General features: G+C 35.9%; 1 protein-coding gene across 1 annotated transcript in view; it reads left to right on the plus strand.

The window, feature by feature from the left end:
• LOC143251802 (calsyntenin-1-like) overlaps nt 1-14,143 on the plus strand; it is a 31,621-nt gene that overhangs the window by 10,620 nt on the left and 6,858 nt on the right. The window contains exons 4-9 of the mRNA XM_076503045.1: nt 2,612-2,790; nt 3,081-3,207; nt 10,205-10,359; nt 10,837-10,988; nt 11,174-11,523; nt 13,422-13,567. Coding sequence (XP_076359160.1) covers nt 2,612-2,790; nt 3,081-3,207; nt 10,205-10,359; nt 10,837-10,988; nt 11,174-11,523; nt 13,422-13,567 — 1,109 coding nt within the window. The remainder of the gene's footprint in view (nt 1-2,611; nt 2,791-3,080; nt 3,208-10,204; nt 10,360-10,836; nt 10,989-11,173; nt 11,524-13,421; nt 13,568-14,143) is intronic.

Raw genomic sequence — 14,143 nt, forward strand, 5'->3', positions numbered from 1 at the left:
GTTCTTTCTCTAGTCCAAAAGGATTCATAAATTTTGATGGATTTGACAGGGTTTACAGAGAATCTCGGAGGTTCGTTCTCGTGGCTTTATCTCGGGCAATTAAGGTGTAACGTTATGAAATGCGGACTTTGTATTTGTGCTTTTGAAAATTGAGTTTTTTGTTGTTTTTTTAAATAAAATATTTTTATAAATTATAGTTGGGAAAAACTTTTTGAGATTGTCGCATTTCAATTTTTTTTTTTTAAGTATTTAAACGAGATAGAATGTGGACGCTGTCTCGTAGCTTACACTGCCTACCTATTTACGTTAGCATAGATGTTCCCAATAGCATCGATTGTCAACCGCCTTAATAAAAATTGTTTTTCTGCTTGACTTTGCTCTGTACCAAGCAACTTCTCAAGAATAAAATTTCGAATAATAATTACATATGTGTATGAATAGGCGTAACAAGAGAAAATACAAGAAAACTGAATTCTGTTATTACGGTTAAAGTACAGGGTGGTCTGTAAGTCCCTACCCTTTCACATTGTGTTTAAACAACGTTACAATACTAATGATGAGTTGAAGGCAGCTGTTACCGCATCATTTGGAATAATAACCCCTGCTATGTTGAGGAAAATGTCTCGCAGAACATGGCGTCGCATAATATTATGCAGCGAGAATGAGGGACAGCACACAGATACACTGGATACATAAGATATATGGATGGGTAAGGACTTAGGCAACCCTGTACATAGCTACAATTATTCTGTGAAGTTAAACTTCCCCTGGAAATAACCAATAAAGTTTGTAAAAACAACCACTATTTTTTTGTTGTTACAGTAAGGACAGCTTGTAAGTTACGTAGCAATAAAACTATTTAAGAAAAAAAAAAGGTCGTTAAAAAGATATATTTGCAGACGGAAAATAAGTAATATTTGTTCAATCAAACCACTGACATTAACTTGCAATGGTGTATGTATATATATTGTTTTGAAGTTTATGACTATTTACACAGGACCTAAGACTTGTAGGAGCTCATGTAAGACTGAATGGACGAATAAACTGTAAAGAAAATACAGAAATTTAAATTAAAAAAAATACAGGCAGTTTGAAGTTTTTGAAACATGAGAACAAAAACAAATTGCTTGGCTACTTTCTAAAAGCTTTACGGGGCCCAGCATGACTAGGTGGTTAGGACACTCTAATTGCAATCTCAGGGTTACAGGTTCGAATTCCTGTCATGCCAAAAATGCTCGCCCTTTCAGCAGTGGGGGCATTATAATGTGACGGTTAATCCCACTAGTCGTTGGTAAAAGAGTAGCCCAAGATTTGGCGGCGGGTAGCGATGACTAGCTGCCTTCCCTCTAGTGACCCATTGGTTCCGAACCTTTTTTATGCCCCACACCCCTCACAGTAATTATTTATTTAAGAATAAAGGTGAAGGTGGCCAAAACAAATGTTATCTCACATCCCCTGGAACACTATCTTGCACCCCTGGTTGGGAACCACTGCTCTAGTCTTTCACTGCAAAAATACGAGGGCTGTTAAAAAAATACGCGGACTGACGTCATAAAACAAAATGTACTTTATTTAGAAGTTACAGGTCTGGGTCCCCTTCAAAGTACTCTCCTCCCCAACGCACACACTTATCCCAACGGTGTTTCCACTTGTTGAATCAGTCCTGGTACGCTTCTTTTGTAATGTCCTCCAGCTCCTTCGTCGCATTTGCCTTAATCTCGGGAATCGTCTCAAATCTTTTTCCTTTCAAGGGTCTTTTGAGTTTGGGGAACAAGAAAAAATTGCAAGGAGCAAGGTCAGGTGAGTAGGGGCGTGGGGTGGGGAAGAACAGTGATCGAGTGTTTGGCCAAAAACTCACGAGTTCTGAGGCACTAATTTCGCAGCAACTTGGTGCATCTTCAATTTTTCGGTCCAAATCTCGTAACAAGATCCAACTGATATCCCACACTCTTCAGCAAACTCCCTGATAGTCAGACGTCGATTTGCCCGCACCAGGGTGTTGAGATTGTCGACGTGTGGGTCATCAGTTGACGTGGAAGGACGTCCAGGACGCTTATCATCTTCAATGGACTGTCGAACATCCTTAAAACGTTCATGCCACTTGAAACATGCCGTACGCTTCATAGCAACATCACTGTAAGCCGTGTTAAGCATAGCAAAAATTTCAGTCGCAGATTTTCCAAGTTTAACACTAAATTTCACAGCAAGTCGTTGCTCCTTCAGGTCATTCATTCTGAAATCCGCCAAACGAAAAAAAATCGCACTTCACTTAAAACCGCATAGCTAATACACAAATGAAGATATCTGCAATCGGGAAATGGCGTCGTAATCAGCTGATCTGTGCGAATCTAGCGACACCAAGCGGATTCCCCTGGAACCAACTGGAGCCGCGCAATTCAAACAGCCTGCGTATTTTTTGAACAGACCTCGTAGAGAGGCTATCTGCACTAACCATCGTGTAGCTTTGCTCGAAATTAAAAACAAACACAATCTTTCCATTTTTATAGTGTTATTGATGTCTCAACATTGAATGGATAGTTATTTTACTGGAGTGAATAGACTCTGTTAAAAATTATTTCAGTATTATGTTTTACACATTTTTTTTTGTCAGTTTACAATCGCCACCACTACTCCATCTTTATTCGGAACTGTAAACTAATTCTTCTTCTGCGACGGGAGTTTCATCAGGAGAGACCTAGTGTCTTCAGACCTGCTGAGTGGAGGTGGAAGATGTCTGAAGTTTGTGACAACCAATGGCATCATTATGCTGTCAGTGTGAACTTTCCTCAGGTATGCATTTTTTCCATACTTCCAGCAGTTATTATCTCAGACTTTTGGTCTACTAGTATAGATGATAAATGAATTAACCCTGACTTAGACTTTTTAACATTGAAATATTTTATTTTTTTTCTCAGTCTATAAATCAAAATTAATCTACTGTCTTCAGCTGATAAATATTTTGTGGATCATGTAGATTTCATCCCCTTTTAAATTTCTTAAAATATTAAGTAGAAAAAACACAGAATTTAATAAACTCTTGTAATTTATTAGAAAATAATTTAATGATTATTGCTCTTAAGGCTGCCCTCTATGTGGATGGACGTACGTTTAGTGCTTCTGTTAATAATCCAGAAATTATTGACGATTGGCCTTTACATTCAATCAAGGATGTCAACAGTGTTTTTACTGTTGGAGCCTGTTGGCAAGGTGAGTGGTACTACATAAAGAAGGAAACAGGTAATTTCTAGAGTTATATCTCTGTGTTATTTTTGTTTGTCAAAGAATGTGATGAGTGAATGTATATCCATGTTCGTGATGACGAAAAACCCATTTGAAGTAAAAATGTATCTTGGGGCAGCTGGTATGGGTACTAACACTTACTGATAAAAGTAGAGAACAACGTTTCTACCTTTTTAAGTCACCTACAGCAGTCCTGAGATACAATATTCCATATTAATCGGCCCAAAAGTTTACTAAAAACATAATAATAAAGTAGCACATAACTAATGTTATCATTAAATGTGGTAATTTAATTAATACGTATGACAATTATTTTTAAATGTTTATTTTATAACCTTGTTTATAAAGAAGGTAACGTGCACAATGATGTGGTATATGAGACTTGTGCTGATGGAGCATGACGTATATATAGATGAGTAGTTTGTGTGATATAACTTCACAGGAACTCAAATAAAACTGGTAATAACATTTAACAACATTTGATAACATTTTGACAACACACTTTCAGTGCTAGCTGTTGCTGTCAACAAGGTTTTTGTGTGTTATTTACTTAGCTTGTACTAAGTACTGTCGTTGAGCTATACTGATTGAATATGTTATCAGAAATTCCCACACACGGGTTGTTTTTTTTTTTTAAATACGTCTATTTGTATATATCAAGATAGGTAATGTGATGTGCCTAGTGCTTGCTTGAACCTATTACAAACAGTGGCAGATTTAAGGTTGTGTGGGCGAAGGAGCTAATACTTTTTGTGGGCCTTACATTCCATGTAATTTTACATAGAATAAAATTATCAATGGATTCTGGAACTGAACATCTTCCCGTTCCTATCTAAATATGCCACTGATTGCAGGTCAACAAGTGTTTTTCATGACTTGGCTGGTGCTTGCTTGAACCTACTACAGACCAACAAGAGTTCTGCCTGATGTGGCTAGTGTGTGCTTGAACCTCTTACAGGCCAACAAGAGTTCTGCATGATGTGGTTAGGGTGTGCTTGAACCTGTTACAGGCCAACAAGAGTTCTGCATGATGTGGTTAGTGTGTGCTTGAACCTGTTACAGGGCAACAAGTGTTCTGCATGATGTGGCTTGTGTGTGCTTGAACCTATTACAGACCAACAAGCATTCTGCATAATGTGGCTAGTGTGTGCTTGAACCTATTACAGACCAACAAGCATTCTGCATAATGTGGCTAGTGTGTGCTTGAACCTATTACAGACCAACAAGCATTCTGCATAATGTGGCTAGTGTGTGCTTGAACCTATTACAGACCAACAAGCATTCTGCATAATGTGGCTAGTGTGTGCTTGAACCTATTACAGACCAACAAGCATTCTGCACGATGTGGTTAGTGTGTGCTAGAACCTACTACAGACCAACAAGCATTCTGCACGATGTGGTTAGTGTGTGCTAGAACCTACTACAGGCCAACAACTTCTCTGCACAATCTAGCTAGTACTTGCTTGAACCTATTACAGGCCAACAAGAGTTCTGCATGATGTGGCTAGTGCTTACTCAAACCTATTTTGGGTCAACAAGTATCCCACACTTTTCCATTTTTTAGGCTTCCTGTGTTTTCAATATTAAATAACATTTTTGGTAATTTCTGTCTACTAAGAAGAAGTTCAAAGTAGAAAGTTAAATCTTGAAACTTTTTTTACTAAAGTAGTGTAGAGTAGAAAATAGCAGCATTCCCAGGTTAATACACGTCAAGACAACAAAGGTGCTTTCATTTTGATTTATGTTATTGTACGAGCTGTAATTTCACAAGCATGAATGTTATGCATGAACTGAAATTATTTTTGATAAATTATTGCTTCATCATAAAAGATTACTTTGAAATTGTCTTATTTTGAATCTTTGTTTCTATTTTTCCTGCATGTATAAGATGAAACTCCTATAACTGACTCTGAGCTTTCTATAAATATGTGTAATTATTCCGATACAATAAAGTATTTACCTTTTAGTTTCCTGCTCGTACAGCAGTCATGCAGAACATTTGTTGGCCTATAAAGTCTGCAGGTTTACAGTGTTAAAATCTGGGTTTTGATTCCTCTCGGTGAATTCAGCAGCAAGCCCGATGTGGCTTTGATGTAAGAAGACACAAACACTTACCTTTTATCAGAAGATTAACTATTCCTATTCAGTGCTGCCCTATATATGTGAGATTTTCTTTAAATATCCCACAAGCATTCCACTCTACCTCTATTGGAATTGCAAGCTTTCAACATGTCTCTCCTGCAAATCATCATGTATCACATCCTCACAAACAGGATAGGCATGCTCATGTGATGCATGCGACTCCCTGTGCATTCCTTTACTGAACTATCACATCTTCACAAACAGGATAGGCATGCTCATGTGATGCATGCGACTCCCTGTGCATTCCTTTACTGAACTATTGCTTGTTATATGGCAGCATTTGAGTTCTGCTGTGTTCTTTGGTTTGTTTTGAATTTCGCAGAAAGCTACATGAGGGCTATCTGCACTAACCATTCCTAATTTAGCAGTGTAAGACTAGAGGGAAGGCAGCTAGTCATCACCACCCACTGCCAACTCTCATGTTACTCTTTTATCAACAAATAGTGAGATTGACCATCACTTTATAACACCTCCATGGCTGAAAGGATGAGCATGTGTGGTGTGACGGGGATTCGAACCCACGACCCTCAGATTACAAGTCGAGTGTCTTAACCACCTGGCCATGCCAGGCTGTTTTCTTTAGTGTGCTTCAGGCTTCACAATGCTTTTGTCACAAAATGGTTATTTTCTTACTTTGTTTTCATTCTAATCAATTCATATACTAGTATTTATCAGTTAATTATAGTCACTTTATTTCTGCACTTGATTTTGGTGAACCTTTTCTATACTGTGAATTCCGAAGTTAATGCTACCACTTTCTTTTGAGGTTGCATCATGCGACTGGCTTTTTTTCTCAGGCTTCAAGTAGGGGAGATCTGATAATGGATTTATCTGCTTTTATACATCAAGAGATCAAATGATTCATGGTACAATGTTTGTTCCCAGGCTTCTCCTGAGCCAGCTGAGCCTATTCAGACTGATGAGGACTTTGATAGTCTTATTTTGGTTCCCAGAGTTTGCCATTTCTTCCCATTCCCAACCTGAGAAGTCTCCTAGACCTTTCGGTCTGTGTCTCAGTTGGTCTCCAGTTAGCCATCTCTTACCATTCCCAACCTGAAGAGTCTCGTAGGCTTAATTCAGTCTTTAAGGATTCTGTGTCTTAGGTGTCTGATGTTTTATTCCTTTAACTCATTTCCTTTTCACCTTGTTCTTCCTTATTGCATGAATTAGCTTCACAACCCATTATCTCCCTCCCCTATTATTTTGGTTAGAGCTGATTAATATGCCCCACAATTAAGTGAGGGGATTAACATGTTGCATCATGCGAGGACCTTTGATCAGTTTTCTTATCTCTGTGCAGACTATGCAGTTTTAGATTAGTAATTGTTAAGTTCCTTGTCACCTGTTTGGAGGTGACTCCCAAATTAAATGTCAGTCTTACCCATGTCCAATATTCTCACAAGTGTCTTATACTTACTAACCTCTTACAGTCTCTTCCATACAAATCCTACCTGAAGCTGTCCACAGATACCCTTGCCTTTATTTCCTTTACTTTAGCCCACATATTATTTTTAATTCTGCTATTACATGCATGGTTTTGGTTGTTTTTAGGACCTTGTAGGTGGTGATGCTATATTGGCTCTGGTCCGTTTTTCCTTGACAAAGCTCTGGGAGTTACATATGGTCCCATTTCTGAGATCTGGCCATGGAAACTTATCAATTCACCTTAATGAATATTGTAGCCCGTTTGTCTCATCCAGAGTATCATATGCCTTCAATTCCTGTTTTCCATCCTCCACCTTGCCAGTTTTTATCCTTTCCTTCTACTTGAAGTACTTTTTCTCATCACCTTCCTTGAAGACACATCCATTATTGCTAACAGTATCAGTGACTACCAAGTGGGTTTGGGTCTGATGGTGACTTGGCTCTTTTAGTTTCTTCATTTCTGATGTTCTTTCTTGATAATTAATAGGTACTTCAGATTCTGTCAAAAGGAATCATTGTCCACTTTCTTTCCCCACCTCTGTTTTTTCTTTTCTTTTCTTAAGATCCTGTAACCAGCCATCATCTAAAAGAAGTGGTTCATGAATTGCTCTTGCAATGAGCAATCAGGCCTGTTCTTTATTCTTCCAGGAATAACTTGATATAGTTTGATTTCCAAAATAAGGTTTTGTGGTCACCCATTGCACTGTCTCTGATGACGTTGTTCCTCTTGACACTCCACTACATTGTCACCCTCCTTTCTTGAAATGAAATATTGGAATCCTTGCCATTTCCAGTTCCAAGTTACTAGGATGGTTTACCATGAAGACATCCTGCTGAATTCTTTCCACACAATAATAATTCAGTTTCAGAGTAGGGCAGTGGTGTTCTGTGGGTGTAGATGATGTAATATCCTATTTGTGAGAACCAATACAATAGAGTGAGATGTCAAAATGCAGTTCACCCCTACATTTGGGAGCTCTCATCCTACCCTCATCTGGATGTCAGTACCCTATGAGGAGATTCTGGATTAGAGTGAACCAATGAACACAAGTCCTCAAGGGAGTTTGGATTGTCTATCTTCCTCTCTCTATTTCCTCCATCTTTGTTGTAAGTCACAGCAGTGGTACTTGGGATTGCTGTGGTTCTGGCCTTAACTATCTCTCATTTGCTTCTTACAGGAAAGTTATTGCCATTTATATAGTCCTGGCCTGTGCAATATTTGGAGAAGTTGATTCCATGTGATAGACATCTTTTTAATACCAGATGTCAAATTCATGGACAGATAGCTAAGAGCTAATTTTTGTCATACCCAGAAATTAGAATGGCCCTTAATTCTCAGCTCTTGGGTTTGAGATGAAGGTGACATGATTCTCATCCTACACTTTCACAGATTTCGGTACCCCACAAGTACGTTTGGATGTATTGTTTACCATATCCTAGCCACTCTACACTCAGGGGTGCATCTTATTTACCCATCTTTTTTATTGTGGGATTGAGTTACAATATATTTATTTGGTTAAGATCACTTTCCTGCCACATATTCTCCTACTCCAATGTGTTCCTCTCATTTTCCTCTTCTGATCTTTGGATCTGAATTTCTCATTTCAGGTGGTACTTCTGTTTTTCCTTCTCACTGGTACCTCCTTGTTGGTGTAGGATTATAGCTAATCTTATGGGATGGGATAAGTACAGTATTGGAAGTTATAATTTTCCTATACTGAAAATGTATCTTTGATAGGTACTTACCTCAGTTCACACTTCCCATCCTTCTTCCTTACTTTTCTTTGGTGCTGCCATCTTGTGCCAAACTTTGAAGTGATAGTTTGGTAAAGGAGTGCAGAGGGAGCCGCACGTCACATGAGCATGTCATGTTTCTGTTGATGATGATGTGATGCATGATGATTTATGTGAAAAACATTTTGGAATCTTGCAATTCCAATAGGGGGAGCATAAGGCTTGTAGCATGCGTAAAGAAAAAGTTCGCATATAGAGAGCAGTACTGAATGAGAGTAGCTAATCTTGTGAAAGAGGTAAGTTCCTAAAGGAAATTCATTTTCAGAATAGGAAAGTTATAACTTACATATAGTTGAATTCATATACACGTAACAGCCTATTATTAGTGCAGAAGTTATCCATATTGTTGTTACTGTGCATGACAATGAATAAAACTGAAACATCTTCCCCTATATCCATTAGAGAAAGAAGTCCTTTTCATTGTTTTATGGGAGCATTGTTGTCTTTTTTTTTTTAACAGACTGTTTAAAGACAGTCATAGGGAATTACATCTGTCACTGTGAAAATTATAGCAATCAGACATTAGTGACTGACTTCCAACAGTGGTCAATATTCAATCATGACTTTCAAAAGGACTTAATATAAACTGTGATACTGTTTGAAAACTGGTTTTCTCAGGTGCATACAAAAAAGTCACTGCAAATGTTGAACAGTCTATCACTGTAAGCATGTGACAATGGTGTAAGCGAGTTACATTTTACTTTTCTCTCTTCTGATTCTAAATTACACATGAAGTAAATAACATGAGGTTCTTGTCTTTGTTATTTTTTTTCTACTAATGAAGGGAATGTATTCACTTGGCCTTTTTTTTTTATTCTCAGTAGTTTCAGATGAATTTTAACATCACATACACTACTATAATTCTTTGCCAATGTCTACACATTGATTATTAACCACAGTCCTCAACAGATAAGCAACACTTGAACAAGATATCTTTTGACATTTTGTGAAGTAGATTGTTTACAACAAAGTGTGGTCAAACCAAATATTAGAAGGGGGGACATAATAATAAAATGGTTAGACAACATATAATAATACGAGTAGAAACTAACTTACACATGATTATAAGTATTATTTTGTTACAATTTACAGCTTTTACAGTTATGAAGAATATTTTAAAATCAGATACAAACTTTTGATCAATGGTATGATCATTCTGCATGCTTAAGAATTATCACACCAGTGATTGAAATGTAAGACTTGTTTTCAAATATTCTTTCCTACTGTAAACTCTATAACTTGTAATAAATGAACCTACATGTTGTTTTGTAGTTTAACAATAATACAACAGTTTTATAATTATTTAACACATTATTCTATATTTGGTAAATATTTTTAAACATTACTGAAAATATTCATACACTGATGAAGTAAGTAATGATTTAATAATATATTAAAAAGTTTAGTGTAATGATGTTGAAACTTTGTAGAATGGATGGCAACTGTCTGTTGTGGAGGCACAAGTGTAGAGGGACGGCGTTTGAAAGTCTTCCGCCTTTCGTCGTCAACAGTTGCCGTCCATTACACAAAGTTTCATCGTGAATACTCTGCCTAAACAATCTATCAAAGAATAGTGTAATGATTTCTTCCATTGCATTTTTAGGAAAAGCAAATAAGACTGCCTTCCATTTCCGTGGTTATCTTGCTGGTTTGTCGCTCTCACGAGGCCAGACCGAAAACCCAGATGTCTTATCTTGTTTATACCAGTGTAAGGAAAGTCTTGAAGAACCACTGACTGATATTTTGGAATCTGGAATGGTAAGAATATTCCAAGTGATTTGGTAGAAGTAATACTTTCTGAGTAACTTGGCAAAAAGTTTAGTAAGATAATTAGAACATATCTTTTAGGTACTGTGTAAATGTAAGTCCATATACACATAAAGAAAGAGTAAACTTTATGTGTAAATGTAAGTCCATATACACATAAAAAAGAGTAAACTTTATGTGTATGACATTATACAAGGTAATACATAGTATCTCACACATATTAATCTGAATTTCTTTTCCTATACTGTCTTAACAATTTTACCCCACTGACACATTCGTTTGTAATTATCTCTAATATGTTAATCGTTGTTTCTGTCCTAAATAAGACACTGGTCTTTTGTTCCTTATGGTACATTTCCTTTCCCATTTAATAAATGAACCTTCATTTTACTTTTGTTTCATTTGATACATTGAGCTTTAGTTTTATTTCATCTGCAATGTTAAACTTTACTTTTGTTCCATTTGAAGGAACTTACAACCAACTCTAAAAAGACACAAGTGACCATTGAAGGAGAGAGTCAAGAAAACTTGGAAAAACTAATGTCTGAAATAATGTATTTAAACACCAGGGAATTTCCTACTCCTGGTCATCGTAATGTGTACATTGACACTGATGTAACGTAAGTACAAAAGTTTCGTGTGTGTGGAGGGGGGGGGGGTTAAGATTTTATATCTAATTTCCAACCTACAAAAAGAACAGACATGTTGTATTGTGAGTAATAGTAATAATCTGATACTGTTTAAAAGAAATATGTATCTTAAATTGTCAAAATTGTAAAAATGTCCATTAAACTTTAACATTCAGGTGTTCTAATGGAAAAAGGCAGAAAGTTCCAGAAGTCAGAGGTTACGTGATGGTTCTCAAACCAGACCAGCCAAGAATCAGTATCAATGGCACTTCTAACCTTGCTCGAGAGTATGAGGCCTTTAAGCAGGGTATTGAACTTTTCAATACGATATCCCTTGCAGTTAATCAGCACCACGAGGAAGAGTTCTCTGATGCAATGGTCAGTACGGACTATAAATTGGACAAGTGTTCTGTACAGGTTTATCCTCCTCTAAATCCAGATCATGAATATTTTCAGCTGCCAGAAAATCTCCTGATGCATCTTGGAATCCATCACAGAGACAATAAAGGAGGACTAATTGTCTATGGTGAGTGTAAACAACTAATGTTTAAGATGAATGGAATAAAATTAACAAACAAAATAAAAAGCATTCATTGATAAAAATTAATTAGAAAGAACTTTTGATTTGGAATAAGTTATATAAAGGTCAGAAATAAAAAAAAAAAGGTAACAAATTAGTTAAAAAAAACTATTTTTAATAAACTGGATAGAAAGTGTTGGATCAGCAGAAGCTGATAAAGACTTTAGTAGAACAAAAAATGTCAGGATGTTCTGTCTTCTTCCCTTACTGAACTATAAAATTTAATCACAAAGCAAAAGGAAAACAATCCCACATTTTACGTTGCCTCTCACTTTAATCTACATAAATAAAATAATGATACACTCAGGTAGTGAATTCCAAGTTGCTAATGCTGGTTCTCTTGGCAGTTAAAGTATCTTAATAAACAAAGCAAATACAATTCTAACAATACCAGTGGCAGTGCTTTATTAAGAATACTAAAATACATCTGTTACCATGAATGTAAATAAACGTAATATACTAGCAAGAACTCATGGTGCGTGCTCTAAATTAAGTGAAGGTAATAGCATCTTAACCTAAACTGCATATAACACATGAAAGAAGATTTAAAAAAGTTCCCCTAAAATATAATAAAATCAATATCTGGAGTTATGCACGCAATATACTTTTGTGAGGTCTTTGGGAGTTTTACTGTATCTTAAACTAATACATTGGTGATGAATTTATGTTATAACCTTAGAGAACCTGTGTGGAAAATCTACTAAAATTTAAGTAGATTCTCATAAAATGTACTTTTAAATGTGGTAATAAACTCTTGAGTTCCTGATACAAGGAAACAATGATTGGTGTCTTCTAGATCAGTTTGCTAATAGATAGTGGATATCATGGGTAAATCCGTCTCCAACTACTGCCAAGTTTGCTGAAGAGAATAACTCAGTGTTCATATTAAAAGGCACTTTGTTATTTCTACAGGTGGATCAGACAAGAAGGCACCTAATCTCCACTTGACCCAATTAGTTCCTAGGAAAAGTTGGTTAGAAACTTGCATGAGTAATACAGTGTTTCAACCCAGGGAGAAACAAGGACAGAAAAACCCAAAAAACTGTGAACTTTTAATTAAAAGGAATAGAAAACATATACTACAGTCTGGTACTACAGTATGTATTAACAGTAGCATTGATACTGTTCAGTGCACATAATGCAAGCAGCACTGCTCGAGCGGTTGAAAATTTCTTAGAAGTTTGTATAAAAACTGTGTGATTGGTCAAGAATAACTCATGGAAATTAAAGTATTGAAAGTACATGTGATTGCACCTTTCACTAATTTTTTTTTTCTGAATTTCTTTACACATCCATGAAGAAAACCATAATAAGCCTAGCAATAACAAACACATCTGACTAATTCTTACACCCCAAAATACCTTCATATCAAATGTTTGAGGCTAAGATAGTAAGGTAGAAGTTCCATCCATCTGTACGAGTCAAATTAGTTTTTCTGTTTTGTCTTAATCTATAACGATAAAATAACATTGAGAAAATGAAATTAAAATCACTATGAAAACAAAATTCCGTTTAGGAAAAAGTGAAACAATAAATCAGAAAAGAGACAGGAGTGGTAATGTAATTAGGAAACTCTTTATAGAAACTCAGAAGACATTTTTAATATGATGACATGATTAATTTGACTTTACAAATATTAGAAAGACACCTTTTAATTCATTTAATTGCATAAAAAGTGTCCTAAGTGTGTTTGAATTGCATTCTTTTGTCCCTCTAAACATTTAGCATGATTACATTATGTTCCAGTGTTTTTACAGATTAATTTATAGAATTTCATGTTCGTGGGCTTTTAGCCCAGTGAAAGTTTTTCTTTTAGACTAGAAAGTGATTCCTCTTGTTTTCAGGGGCAGACAGAATTCACAATTACGAACTGATTCTACGACAGATCCTGTACTTTAATCACAAGCCTGCATATTATCTAAACCGGGCTTTTAAACTGGTTTGTTCTGAACTGAACAGTCGTTTCATCAGCAATGAATACATGCAAACGGTGAGATTTCATTTGTCTAAAATAATGCATTACTTTAACATAGTGTTACTTATTGCATGATTATTATTTACAAATAATATTATTTAGAAAGTTCTGTTTGGTAGATTATAAGTTGCAGTGACAGCATGCAGAAAATTTCAGGCTTTGAAGTGGCTCTAAAATTGTTTTTTTATTAGTTTTTTAAAATGCCTAACTTATCTGTAAAACTGAGACACGTTCTGAAAACAAAGCCATAACTTTGTTAAAATACTTAATGTTTTTTTAGCTTTAAATGTAATAGCTTCAATTAACTGTAATAAAATTCATGCAAGTACAACACATTTCACACTAATCATGTCTGAATAACTATTTATAGCTTTTCATAGCTGTTACTAGGATCACTAGTTTAAGTGTTCAGTACTTTATAAGTCATCTATTTACATGGCTGGTAAGCCATATACCTTGACCCTGTAAAGTATACTTAAGAATCTTAATGCACTTCTGGTACTCTATCTGTCACTGTGACTAAATGCATACTGATGTTGTACCACATTCAGTTCCTTGAGGTGTTGTTGTTGTGTTTTGTATATTTTTCAC

The sequence above is a fragment of the Tachypleus tridentatus genome, chromosome 6 (genome assembly GCF_004210375.1).
Source record: "Tachypleus tridentatus isolate NWPU-2018 chromosome 6, ASM421037v1, whole genome shotgun sequence".
NCBI classification, from domain to species: Eukaryota; Metazoa; Arthropoda; class Merostomata; order Xiphosura; family Limulidae; genus Tachypleus; species Tachypleus tridentatus.